Genomic DNA, 14,065 nt, shown 5'->3' on the forward strand with positions numbered 1-14,065 from the left:
TTGACAGGGACACGGACGCCCGGTCGGGGGACAATTGCCACTCGAAGTAACGAGAACCGCAGAAACAAAGGGCACCCGAGGCATACACTGAGTGAAGAAAACGTGGTAATTGTAATGAGCTAATATAATATATAGATTCAGTGAAATGTAACCATATATTGAACACCAACAAATGAAATTAAAAAGGATAAAAAATTAAAACTTATTTCCATGTTTTCAATTGGAAGTATTCGCCCACTTTTCGCCCGGTGTTGGGCAACTTACCCGCCGATGTCGATGAGGCGCGGTATGTGCAGATCCGTTTCCTCCAGCGGTGCTGAATTATTCGCCCCGGATGCGGAGACAACATGGCCCTGGGAGCCCTTCCTCTGCTGATGCTGCTGCTGCTGATTGGGATGGGGGTGGTGCTGGCTCGCGGGCTGTTGCTGTTGCTCCTCCTCCTCGTCATCGCAGTGGGTGGACACGTGCAGGTAGTCCCCATTTCTCCGCTGTACACTTCCTGCACTCGGGTTTACGATGGCAGCCGCCTGCCCGGCATCGTTGCCATTTAGTGGCGTATGAGTTGCCCGCAGATAGCCCTGCTCCTCGGTCTCATGAAAGAGTCCGGCCCCAGTGGCACTGCCGCCTCCGCAACTAGCCCCTCCCCCCAGATCCGGTCTCGTCCTGGCCGTCATCTCGATCTTCTCGTAGCTCTCACTTCGCCTCACCGGAGGTACAGAGTTCCAAAGCCGCAGCTTTCTTCGTCTTTGCAAGGAACACAAGCAAATGGCCGCAAAGGAGGATCCACCCACGAGGAGCAGGGCGGCTACAGCCCCCAGCAGGATAATTCTTAGGCCCCAGGGAGCTTCCGGGGGTCTTCGGGATACAGCCAGAGTCACACTGGCCTCCACTTTTCCAGCCTTATTTTCCGCCGCACACGTATATATCCCGGCATCCTGCATGTCAGCCGTGAGAATGGTCAGGTTTGAGGCATTCCTCAGCATGTTTACCACATAGGTCTTCCTCCCCTGAGTAGCTGCCGCTGTTCTGGGCTCCGAATCGGAGTCACCATCGCCGCCAGCACTAAGATTGGCTATCAGTCGGTTTTTAAGCAGCCACTTGACAGCCGGTTGGGGTACTCCTTCCACGTAACAGCTCATGGTTATGTTTCTGCCCTCCACTCCGTGGGCTGTGGTGTCCGTGGCAACAATTTGTGGAACACAAGCAAAGTCGTCTACATCGAGCTTATCCCAAGCCCTCCCGGACAACCTTGGAGGAGACTCACATGTTGGCGGTATGCCACTCGGTATATTCTGTTGCAGCATCCAGGCCCTCAAAGGACGCAAGGAGCAGCTGCAATTCCAGGCATTGCGGGCCAACTCCAGGCCATGCAGTGAAGCCAGCGAGGTGATGGTGCCACTCCTAACCTCGCTCAACCGATTGCCGTCCAGTTTCAGCCACTCCAGACTGCTCTCGAGCCCGGCAAATGCTCGCACAGCAATGTGCGACAGGCGGCAGTCGCTCAGCTCCAGCTTCACCAGTTGTGGGACATGACCAAATGCATCGTCCGGCACCCTCAGTATTGGGTTGCCACTCAGTCGGAGCTCCCTTAGCTCTGAGACGTGGTAGAGGGCCAACGAGGGTATGGCCGAGAGCAGGTTCTGGCTTAGATCCAGCTCCACCAGGTTGATCAGCTTACGGAAGGCATGGCGCTCGATCAGTCGGAGGTGGCACCTGGCCAGGTACACCTTCTGCAGGTTGAGCAACTGGGCCGCCGCGAAGCTATCGTCGGGTATTACTTGGATCTCATTTCCGCTAAGGTCCAGCAGTTGGGTTCCCGCGTCCAGCGGCTGCGGGATGTGGGTTAGGTTGGCGTTAAGGCACAAGACGGACTCCTTACCGCTCTTCCATTTGCACTCGCACACCGCTGGGCACTCGGCCCTCAGCTGGCCCAGCTGGGAACAGCAGCACAGCAGCCACAGTAGCAGGTGCAAATGGAGCGGTAGGCGGGGGCGCAGGGGCGGGTGCAGGCGCCGCTGGGGGCGTGGCCCTTTTCGACGCACCTTTGTCGCCAGCGTGCGGCGCTGGGCGCTGTTGTCGCTGGCTATGTCCTGACCGCTGGGCGGACCCGGAGCCTCCAGCGTGGCGGCTGCTCTTCCCGCTGCCATCGCATACTCGGACTAGAATGATTCCGGATGAGTAGCCCGATTGCTATCCTGGTGTTGTGCCGCCTCAGGTCTATAAAGAGCAGGAAAATATGGAATATGGTTAGTGCGGCTGTCGTAAACTCAGAACTGCGGACAGCTTAATGAACTAAAGTAAGGGTCCCTTTGTATTCCCGTTAAAGCACCACTATAAATAAATGATCGATCAACAAATCGAGTCAGCTTACATTGTTAAGCCCCCTTGGTTTTAACCAATTTTTTCCCATATTTTATATAACATTTTGTTTTATTCTTTCTGAATAAAATCATGACCAAAAACTTAAATTTGATATAATTATTTTTTTAGTAACTTCTCATTTTTTCTGCCAGTGACTTCCTAAATCCCCTTGCCTTGGCCACATTAAGTCATAACAACACCCAGCCAGGAGTTCGCAACAGACTTTCCTTTCCCCCTCTACCATGCCAAACTTTGGCATAGCTAGAATTTCGGGTTTCTGTTTTTTTAGACTTTTTGTTTTTGGTTATGCCCCGCGGTTTGTTTGACTTGGTTGGAGTCTCAAATCGCCCACTGCGATGTGCGTGTGTATGTGTTTGTGCGGCATGTTGCAATTATGGCCGTCAACCATGCAAGCCAAACACAACAAGTTCCCGGTTTTACCCCCGGCGCGACACTGTCTCTTGCCTGGCTTAATACATGAAATTTGCATGCAGGCAACGGGGCGTATGCACAACATTTTGGCATTTCCGCGTTAATTTTTCAAGCCCAAACCGCATGCCTGCCGAGTTCCTTTCTTGGTCGCCTTTTCGCTGGGCACCTGCCGCTCCTTCTAGTCTAGTACTACTTGAGCTATATAAATTTAAAATTTCATATACATAGGTATATAGGTAACATTTTTAAAAGGATACAAGTACAATAAAAAGCATTATTCTTTATAGAAACTATACATTTTGTAAATAACTCATACCTCAAAATTCTTTTAAAACACACAAAAAAAGTCAAGCGAGTATTTTTGTACAATGGGAAACAGCAAACTATTTATTATATGACAAACGTTTTTTACGGATTTCGCAACGAAAATCGACTTGTTTACTACCCGTTGGCATTTCACTGGAATCATTGATTCGATTTCAAGTAGCAAATATCGAGGCTGTTGCAAGTGTCTGTTGGGCAAATCGATACAGTGATGCCTTAATTATGGATAAATGATGCATACATACTTAAATTAACCTGCCCGGCTGGTTAAATACTCAATTAGGCTCAGAGCAGTTGACTTTTGGATAGGAAAGTGAGTTTCTTAAATTAGGACTCCAGAGAAAAGCAGAGTGAGAAACGGGAGCAGAAACCGCAAAGCAAACAAAATGCTTGCAAAAACCGCGATGGTGTCGAAATGAAAGGGGGTGTGAGTAAAATGGAATGGCTTTGTCACATACGTGGGGATGTGGGTGTGTGTGAGTGTGAGAGTGGAGGGCGTTTAGGGGTCAATACACTGGATTACAGCCGCAGAAATGAAATGAAGTTTTTGCATGTAGCTAAAAATACTCAGCTGCATTCTTGCTCGGGCAAAACAAAGAAAAACGAGTACGAAGCAGATACTGAAAAAGGGAAATACCCGCAGACACAGATACATTTACGAGTGTGTGTATGTGGCTCTGTGGTTGTGGGATTGTCGTTGCCGTTTATCATATGGGAGCACTACGCCGTGAAGTATGCAACATGCAAATGCAAATGCTGCTGGCTGGCTGGTTGGTTGGTTGGTTGGTTAGTTGGTTGGTTGGTTGGTTGCCTTTGTTGTGGCCTTTCTCCGGCGCCTCCTTCGTCAACCAAGTCCAAGTCGTGTTTGTTCTTCTTGTGCATTTGCTGCAGACACTAATCCTATTTATGTTGCATTGCAGCGGGGTTAATAATTTCATTTCCAACTGCAGAACTGCGGTGTCCGCTGCAGTTCTCCATTGCCGTTGTCGCTTCCAAAAGCCGCTTTCCCTGCTTATGACACACGATACGTGCCCGGAGTTTGGGAAACTTTCCATGGAGTTTGTCAGTTTTTTCTGACGCAAACCCACACACACAAAGACATACAGAAAATCGGGAGCAATGACCCCTGTATAGGACGGCGATGCGGTGAGATTGGGACGTTCAGCCCAATGAATCTCGCATTAACGTGGGCTTTTACAACTCACAAATATTATATGTCACATGTCACTGATTGAAATTCTATATCCAAGCCTTGCATAGATATTGTGTTCTTCAAACAAACACTTAAATCCGAACCCAAGAAAATATATTATAATATATACAATTTGAAAGTCAGTTATCCATGACACAGTATTTACATCTTGTTATCGCAAGTTTTGACCGTTTTATATAATAATTAATTTTTAAGCATTATTATTATTGCTATTATTATTTAAAAAATGGTAGTACAATTATTGAAGACCACATTAAATATTTTCGTCGAACAAATGTGCCCAAAAGAAAATCCCTATTTTGTCGGAATTACTTAAACTAATCCGTTCCTATTAGAAGTCCATAAGTTATGCTTACTCGGTGCGAGATGTATTATGTGACAGCTGCCAAATGTTGGCAAACTTGGTTTTTGGCACAGATTTTTTGCCAACTTTTGTAGTTTCTCTCTCGCACACATTCTTAGCCCTTGCTTTAATGTAAAAATAATGTCCTTTCGGGCAGCATTGATTGCAAATAAATTACGCACACACAGAGGTGTCGGGGCAGAAGAGGGGATAAGGCTGAACTCGGCTGGGAGAACAGATTAAGTGGCCCAAAATGCTGCTTGACTTCATAAAGCCACATATACACACACACACAAAAGCATACAAGCAAATAGGGGAAAATGGGAAAATCCGGTCTGGCCAAAATGGCAGAGCCATTAATTTCACTTTGGCGCCGCGATTCGTTTGCTGAAACTTTAATTAGAAAATCCCGGCAAAGATTTTTGTGTAATTTTCCGAGCTTGAATGCCTCGACCAAGCCTGAATTTCCACTCGACGAGCTGCTTCGCACAGATAATGAAGTTCTTTCTTCCACTTTCCTTGTATTCTTTGCATTCACACTTCCGGCTTCATTATGCGCAAATTATTTTAGCTGCACTTCTCCAACCGATTTTCCTCCCCCTAGGATTGGGGCAAATATTATTTCACTTCTGCTGTTCGGAGACTGTGATAGTGAATTCGCATTTAATACCCTTACTCGGAGTCCCCTATCTATCTTATGTCTCAGCCATTTCTATAATCCGCGTAAATAGTGGAAACTATTGAAATTTTTAACTCAGTTAAAAGTGTTGCAGTGCAGTTATACGAGTAGGTTTGATTAAACTAAAAGAAAGAAATTTAAAAAAAATTCAGTTTGATATTCTGCATTTTGAATGGATTGGTTTTGCACATTTATTGTTAAAGATTAAAAATTCAGACTTTTTTGTTCGTCTTATGTTTATTTTACTAACAATCCGATTTTGTCTCTGAAAGAGCGTTTGGGATTCTGCTCATTATCACCAAAAGAGCAAGCAGAGTTAAAAGTAATCTCTAGGCTATTCCCTCCAGCTCGCTGTCATTATTCATCTTTGTGTGTATTTCTTTTTGTGCTGTGTAACCTTTTTTGCCGCATTGTTTTGCAGCTGTAAAGCAATTTTTGCAAGCATAATAGACCTTACCAGCTAAAAACAAAAAAGGGGAAAAACAACTGGCGAATGAACTAGTGAGTGGGGAAACTTCGAGCAAAATGCCAGAAAAATAAAAAGCAAGAGCCCCGGTAAAGCAGTAGCTAAGCGTTATTTCTCAAGAGTCTTGGCTGAAGGAGAAGTCTCGCGGGAGCCTGGGATGTATGTTTTTCCCAGCTTTTCCCCTCAACCACGACCTGCGGTCAGCTGCAGTTTCAGGACGAATTCCCAAACTAGGCCTAGTCCTTGCTCTCCCGCTATTTGCTTCGCTGCATCCTTTCAACTACGCCGACCCTAGCTCGCTCTCGTTTTCGTCAAGGACCACTTCACTGGCTGTTGTTTGCTATTAGTTGCTTTTCTTTGTCAACATTTGTCCTGCCATTTGCTGTTGATTTTAAGTGAGGCATTCCTGCAGGGGAACCGAAAATATGCCAAAAAACCTCACTGGATTTAATCACCCGGTTCGTCAGTAGCAGTACTAACCTTTAGCTTAAGCCCAAATAAGTAAAAATAAATTTCCAATAAACATAAATTTTATATGCTAAGCATTTATAGCTAATTGTATGAAAATAACAAACTTTTAAATACATTAAATTTTATACATTTTATTTATCTTATATAACTATGTTATAACATTTAATGAAAAAAAAAACGATTGCTTTAGCAGTTATGTTTATTTATATAAATTTATTTAAATACAAGTGCATGTGAATACTTATAGAATTCTCTATTATTAAGAAATATAAAATTTATCGAATTTAATTCCCTTGGGCATTCTCTATAAGTGAATAATTTTTTCTTAATCGACCAAAAGTGAGGCATGAGAAACTTCAGATGAGAAAGAAGTTATATTTATGCATTACAAGTAGTCGCACTCAGACCTAAGTTTATATTGAGTTTGACATTTATTGGGCATGATAAATCACTCGTGATGGTCTGGCACAATCAATAAGGTAATTATTACCATAGGCAAATATAAATTTATTGCCATTGATAATGGGGTTAGTGTATTGTCAACGCTATGAAAGTTTTGTGTGCAGCAATTAAATAAGCGTTTATCTTGACCCGGTCATAAAAAAGTTGTTGGCTTAAGTATCCGATAAGCATCCTTGGCTTGGGAAGCCTCGCAAACGTGTGTCTTATTAAGCCATAAATAGAGAAATAAAAGTTAAATTATAACCGACAGCTAGACAGGCACGCGCACCTTTTCCGATCCCTATACCATAAGTATTCTTGCACAATAACCAATAATACCGAATGCCAATAAAAGTAAACAGCCCGAACCAACAACAACAACAACAAAGCAGAGCCGCAGGGCCGCCCGCATATTACGTATAGGCACACACCAGTACACGTTTACAATATCCTTAACATAAATATCCAAAAATACTGGGGGTGCTTCAATTTTACGACGATACGGAGTCAAGTCTTTCTGACAACGTGTTCAATTGCCGCAATAAAACTTCTTGATAATATGTGAAAATCATACAAAGCACAATATTAAATTAGCCCACAACGAAAATGAGAACGGCATTGACGACAACAACAAGAGAGGCCCAACAAAGCACATCGTACATTAAATTGTGGCCATGGACCATAAAATGTGCAAATGTCAGCCGAAAAAAGCCAAGAAAAGTTGATCAGCATATTTTTAGGCCGAGAAGAGGGCGTAACCAAAATCAACTGCCGCAAGGTAAGGCCATAGAATCGAATGGTTCCATTTCAATGTGGGAGTTGTGTGATGCCATTCCATTCCGACAAATCGACAGAGGGATGTATTTTAGAAATTAAATTAATGTTTGCAGATATTTTGGAAGGACGGTCGATTGTGCGGATGATTTTTTGGGAAAATTCAGAGAACCAAATCCGCATATTTGTCTATGCTAGCTGGGCCATCGCACCAAAAGCCACAAGTATATTATCGCTTTTGGCATTTAAATATGTTGTTAAATATCAACAATTTTTCATGAGTTGTCAACCCACAGCCAATTAGTTCAAACCGGCCGAACCAAATTAACTTATCCAACCGTAAGGATCTTCAATTTCACCAGCACTGAACGTAATTCAATATTCCATTTTTCATTGGGCAAGCACTCACCTTCATTTGCTTGAACAAGATGCCAACCTCAATCAAAACAAATGAAAACAGCGCGGCACTTTATTTGTTGGCTGTGTTTTGGACACACCGAACTTTTGTCAGCCGAAAAGTTTCGGGTGCCAGGAGCTCGAATTGGTTTTGTGTGACAGTTATTGATTATTTAGTCAGAGTCCTCGCTGATGGTCTGAAAATGAAATGGAGCGGCAGGTGAGGCTGCTGGGAAATCAGCGAAATTGGAACAGATTTCGGGATCGAAGGCTGCAACAGCAGCACAAACTAATTGTCCAGACTCAAACTGAAATGCCATGGCAACGTCGTCGAGGACGAGTAGATGCAACTTTAATGACGAAAAGTGGGTTTTGGCCAAGTAAAGGATTTTGGTCCGGAAATTTGATTTGCTTTTTCAGCTGAATGTGGCAAGTATTCCACAAAAAATGCACACAACTGCAGCCCTTGGCTAAATACAGTTTTCCCTACGCCAAACGACTTTCAGCGCACAAAAACTCAATAATAACATAATATATACACATTCCGGTTTTTTCCGTTTTCACTTTTTTGTTGGTTTGCGATTTCCTGGCGCGTTTTCACGCCAGGCTGATTCGATTTGCACTTCAATCGGTGGTTGGCGGTCACAGGCTTGCGGATCCTGCAATATTTTTAACTGTATGACGATGCCAACGATTGGGTCAAATTCCATTGAAAATTACATTCAGTTTGCGCAAATAGTTACCAAATCCAAATGCAAAATTACACATGCATTCTGTAGCCAAGCATTTTTTAGAAACGCACAAATGCACAAATCAAACATGCTGATTCTTGATTGTGTTTATGCCAAGTATTTCCATAAACAATTTATTTTCGCTGACTAATTTTGTTTAAAAAAATTAAATTTAGTTTTAAAAATTTAAAGCTAAGCTAATCCAAATTTATCATCAACATGACTCTTAGATATCCTAATAAAGATGTATTTTTAAATGAAATATACTGTTGGCAATATTCTTTTCTTTTGTTTTCTAAAAATTATATCAAGCATTTGACAGTTCTTTTTCTAAATATGATCATCACTATCATGGAGTTTTGGGGGGATTTTCTTGACCAATTAAAACAGTTCAGCCAATCCAAAGTATTTCTATATCAAACATCCTTACTGCAGGGAAGCTGGTAAAAATCTTAGTAGAAATCCTTTTATGACAACAAGGAAAACCCAGACAGTAACCGACTTGATTGCATTTCCTTTAGCTTCCACCTGCCTGCCGTCTGCAATTCTGTTTTCAATTTCCCTTATATCGGCCCGCCTTCCAGCCAAAGAGACAATATTGCCTCTGGCATTGCACACAGCCGTTGACTTTTCCAATTGCAGCGTCAACATCAGCCGTTGGAAACCCTCCGGCCCCATTCCTCCGCCCACCCAGCTGATTGCTCCGGCAAAACTTTGAAACAACATGTAGTGGCTGCTAAACTAACAGATAACAGAAAACGGATAGTGGATGGCGGAGCACTCTCCTCCTGGTTCGTCAAGGATCTCGACTCTCCTAACATTTCTACTTTGTCGCAGGCAGTCGCGTTTTCAGTTCAATGGCAATAATCAGCCAAGCCTTTGTTTATTAGCGCTGCCAGTGACAAAAAGAAGTCCTTGCGGAGGGATTGTGATACAGATTGTGCAACTTTTTGTTCGCAAACAATCTTAATTATTTAACATTGTTTAGTTAAACAGGGAAACAAATTTAGGTTTAGAATTAATAATCGTTTGATTTATTAATATTTGATTTGACCGAGTAGATCGAAAGAATTAAGTTCCCTATAAAACACCGTAAGGAAAATTAAAAAACATAAATTATGACCAATGAATAGAGATTGCATATCAATATGTAAGCTTGCTGTGTTTACAGCTTATCCTGCTGGGAACGACATAAAAAAGGACTCTTTATGATTGTCATCATTGAGCTCACTCGACGAAATAAAATGCAAACACATATCGGACCATTTCTCATAATTGAAATTGTAACGGATCAGAGAATGCAAATAAATACACTTCCCGATCCTCGGCCCCATTAAAAGCCTTTCAATGCTTTTCCCACCCATCTATTGTGCACAGTCATGAATTATTGGCCATACAACCCATAATCTGCCACCCTAGCCTCGTTTTTTTATCCAATGTTTTTTGTCCTTATAAAGGACTCTCTGGTGACCCACATGGCATTTTTCAGTTGTTAGTTGCAGTCAATTAAATGCAACGGATTATATCAAAATCTTTGCTATTTTTAATAAATATGCAAACATTTGCATAGAACACGACCATAAAAGAAAGATAGCCAGCAACGAAAAAACAACCTTTTTTATTGTTGGCCGGGCCACGAATGGCAATTTATAATAACCTTTCTATTTTATAGCTTCAACAGCGACAATCGACAGGATAAAGCTAACAACATTTTGCAGGACAAGGACTAAGCCCGCTCAAAGCCCACTGCTTGCTGATGGAACTGAAGAGAAAGCCATTTCCCAGGGACTAGCATTAGTTTGGCATAAATTTAAGGGCTTACCCACCTCTATTTTTGGTTATTTATGCTGCATAACAAAGCGTCCGCTCAGAAAGTATTTAAATATGCATATGAAATGTTTGGCTACAATGGGGATTAGTACAGTGGATTATGCCTACAAGGGAATTCATTAAAGCGTTCTTTTCTTTTGTATGCTTGGTTCACAAGCAATTTAAATCTAGCGCTCGAAATAAATATTTGTATTTAATGTTGCTTTCAACTAACACTCACTTTAATAAATTCGATAACTTCTTTGCGCTTCTATAAGCAAACACAGTGGGCTGATTGGTATTTTCGGCTCATACACTGCATTATTTCGTCTATGCCTATCGTCTATCGGAATTCAGTAAATTATACATACATTATTACATAATTACATACATAATTACCTACATATATCATAATGGTGTCATTCAATAGTTAATTTTATTCAAACACATATGTGTATATCCTCTAACAGTTTATATTTATGGGTTATACCCACTGTAGATCCTGAGGTATTGCCAATATAGCATTTTTAATACCTTTTTGCTGTATGCACCGGCACAAAAGAGCTTCACACCTGACCACACACACACACACACAGGTACAGTTCCTCCCCATTTTCCAAGCTACCCAGATTTCCATGCCACTGTTCCCCATATGTATGAACATATATATATCGGTTATTTGCTTTTGTTGTTGGCTTTTGTGCTATGTGCCTGAATGTTGCTGGCGTTGTATTGCTATTGAAAAGCATTTGGTCATCAAATATGTATATGCATACTGCCATATATTCTACCTATTCATATATCAATATACATGCAGGAATATGTATGGACCGGCTTTCAGGTCAGTGGATCAAAAATGCCAAAGACGACTTACAAAAGTTAAAAGCAGGCTGGCCATCAGCATCGATATGTGGGTATCTGTATTTTCCTCTGCATACATATATAAATACGTATATGAACGTACTCGCCCCCACATCTGTGCTCCACTTTCGCTTTTGTGCTTGTGCATTTGGCATAATGGTCCAACTTTCGGTCAAGTGGAGGCCTTTCCCGAAGAAGGCCTGAAAGGCGAAGGTCAACAGCTGTTCGATGGGCAAAGAAAAGTTTTACTCGAGCTGTAATTCATTTTCCGAGGGAACTTCTAAAGGTATTGGAATTTGTTTTCCTTTTATTTCAATAAATATATACTAATTGAATGAGAACTTTTATTAAGAGAAATCAAAATCAACTTTTCAACGGCATAAATCAGATTTGTGGGCTTAAGTATTTGAACATCTTCGAAGTCTGCATTACCTTATTTATATTTAATAAAACGCTGAGTAAACTGAAATCAATTATACCTATGTGTATCAATCATAGCTCCTCATTCAATTGGCGTCTTTGCCAAATGCAGTAAGCTTACTCTAACAGTGAATCCCTTATGTGGCAAAGACTAAAACTCACCAGGTTTCCATTTTCCGAGTTCCCTAAGAAGCCAATAAAAGTCACAGCCAAGTCCCAATGCCAAGCGCCAATCGCATTTTCCACCCACAACCCCTTGCATTACCATAAAAAGCGAATGCAGTTTGGGGCTACACACGAAACGCATTTGTATGCACTTTTGCTTTTCCCAGCCAAACATCAGCCGGCGAATGCAACACTAAGGCGAAAGTGTTGTTCCTCCACCTTATTCTAGCATCTGCATATGTATATGTGTGTATTGCATGATGAAGGGGCTAAAGGCGTGGTCGCTTATGCCCCATTATGCAGCGGAGAGAAGGAGCGGAGCTAAGTGCTTTTTCTTTGCTCATGAGCGACCAAAAAGCCTCGACGGATGAGGAAAGTGGGAGAAAGCATTGTTACCGCATTTGTTAGTGGGGGTTGGGTGATAATAGGATAGGCGATGGACTTGCGGATAGGCTACTTTTCACTTTAAAGTTGGATTTGGTTTTCAAAGACGATTCAGTAATTTTGATTTAGCTTTAGGTCCTTTAGTCAAAAAATAAGCCCACCACTTTATTTAATGGAATGCGATAGTTCTTTATTAAAATTTATGGCATTTAAATGTTTATTTAAACTAAGATTTATGCCTATTTAACAATCAGTAATATTTGTCTACCGCAATTATGATGAGGGTAGTTGGAGTATAACAAAAACAACAAAAATTTTAACTAAATTGGCTTATCAGGTGATTAAAATAATAATTATTGATAAGTGTATAAGTATAAAAATATTTGCCTATATTGATATGAATTTTTAAATGTTATACTCATAAATTAGGAAGAAAAAAACGTATATGTACATACATACATATAATTTATTATTTAAAGTCTAAAAGTTTACCAATTTGTCCTTGCATTGCAGAAGTAATGTTATAAACTAATAAATAAAAATAACATTAATTTTTTTCAATGACGACTTTATAACAGTTAAAATCCTGAAAATTGAGCGAAGCCTTAGCAAGCTTGCAGAGCATTGGGCAATCATTATCCTAGCCCGTTGTTTTCTGGCACAATAGAAGCCACTAAAAAGAGTAAACAATTTGCGCGCATAAAAGCCGAAGAGCAAATAAACTCCTTCCACAAAGTCCTGGCATCCCAGAACAATGCAAATAAAACAAAAGCGAAACGAAACGGAGCATTTTAGCTTGCCTACTTATGCAAACAGGACCAAAGCTACACACACCGTCCTCACACACGCACAAATGCTGGTAAACACACACACATGTAGACGCCACAAGGTTCTTTGTGATGTTGCTGTTGTTTTTGCGGCCATTGCGGGCTGGGATGTTTAATTTAAACTGCGGATAGGCATCCAACAATTTTTAATCATGTTTATGGCCAAGCAAATACACACACCAAGGGATCAGATTTAATTGCACACAAAAAATTATGAATTCAAAGGCTGGGAAAGCAGTTTCTGTTAATTATTTCAATATCTAGAAAACGAGGACTAGCCGACATACCAGCCAAAGTAGACGCTTCAGTAATTAAATTTAGTACCTGCAAATTGAAAATTAATTTAAGGCATTAAACCTCCACAAATACAAAATGTGTGTAATTATACCAAGCGTATTCTAGAAGTATGGAACAGGTGTCCGTCCGTCTGTCCGTCCATATAAAGGTCGATTTAGAAGTCCGGCTCAAGTTTGCTTGCTGGTTTTGCCACGCCCACTGTACCGCTCACAAACGGCACAAAACTGCCACTCTCTCTCTCACTTTTAAAAATATTTACTCGTAGAGTAAAAGGGTATACTAGATTCGTTGAAAAGTATGTAACTGGCAGAAGGAAGCGTTTCCGACCATATAAAGTATATATATTCTTGATCAGGATCAATGGCCGAGTCGATCTGGCCATGTCCGTCTGTCCGTCCGTCTGTCCGTCTGTCTGTCCGTCCGTATGAACGCTGTGATCTCAGGAACTACAAAAGCTAGAAAGTTGAAATTAGGCATACAGACTCCAGAGACATCTTACGCCCACAAACCGCCCAAAACTGCCACGCCCACAGTTTTGAAAAATGTTTTGATATTTTTTCATTTTTGTATTAGTCTTGTAATTTTCTATCGATTTACCAAAACACTCTAACGCCCACAAACCGCCCAAAGCTGCTACGCTCACACTTTTGAAAAATGTTTTGATATTTTTT

At 41.4% G+C, this 14,065-nt stretch overlaps 1 protein-coding gene across 4 annotated transcripts in view; it reads right to left on the reverse strand.

The window, feature by feature from the left end:
* LOC6528994 overlaps positions 1-14,065 on the reverse strand; it is a 34,448-nt gene that overhangs the window by 4,533 nt on the left and 15,850 nt on the right. For all 4 annotated transcript variants that reach the window (XM_039370500.2, XM_039370499.2, XM_002089990.4 and 1 more), the window contains exon 3: positions 265-2,217. In XM_039370500.2, the coding sequence (XP_039226434.1) occupies positions 265-2,147 (1,883 nt within the window). In that variant the 5' untranslated portion in view covers positions 2,148-2,217. The remainder of the gene's footprint in view (positions 1-264; positions 2,218-14,065) is intronic.

The sequence above is a fragment of the Drosophila yakuba genome, chromosome 2L, assembly GCF_016746365.2.
Source record: "Drosophila yakuba strain Tai18E2 chromosome 2L, Prin_Dyak_Tai18E2_2.1, whole genome shotgun sequence".
Classification (NCBI taxonomy): domain Eukaryota; kingdom Metazoa; phylum Arthropoda; class Insecta; order Diptera; family Drosophilidae; genus Drosophila; species Drosophila yakuba.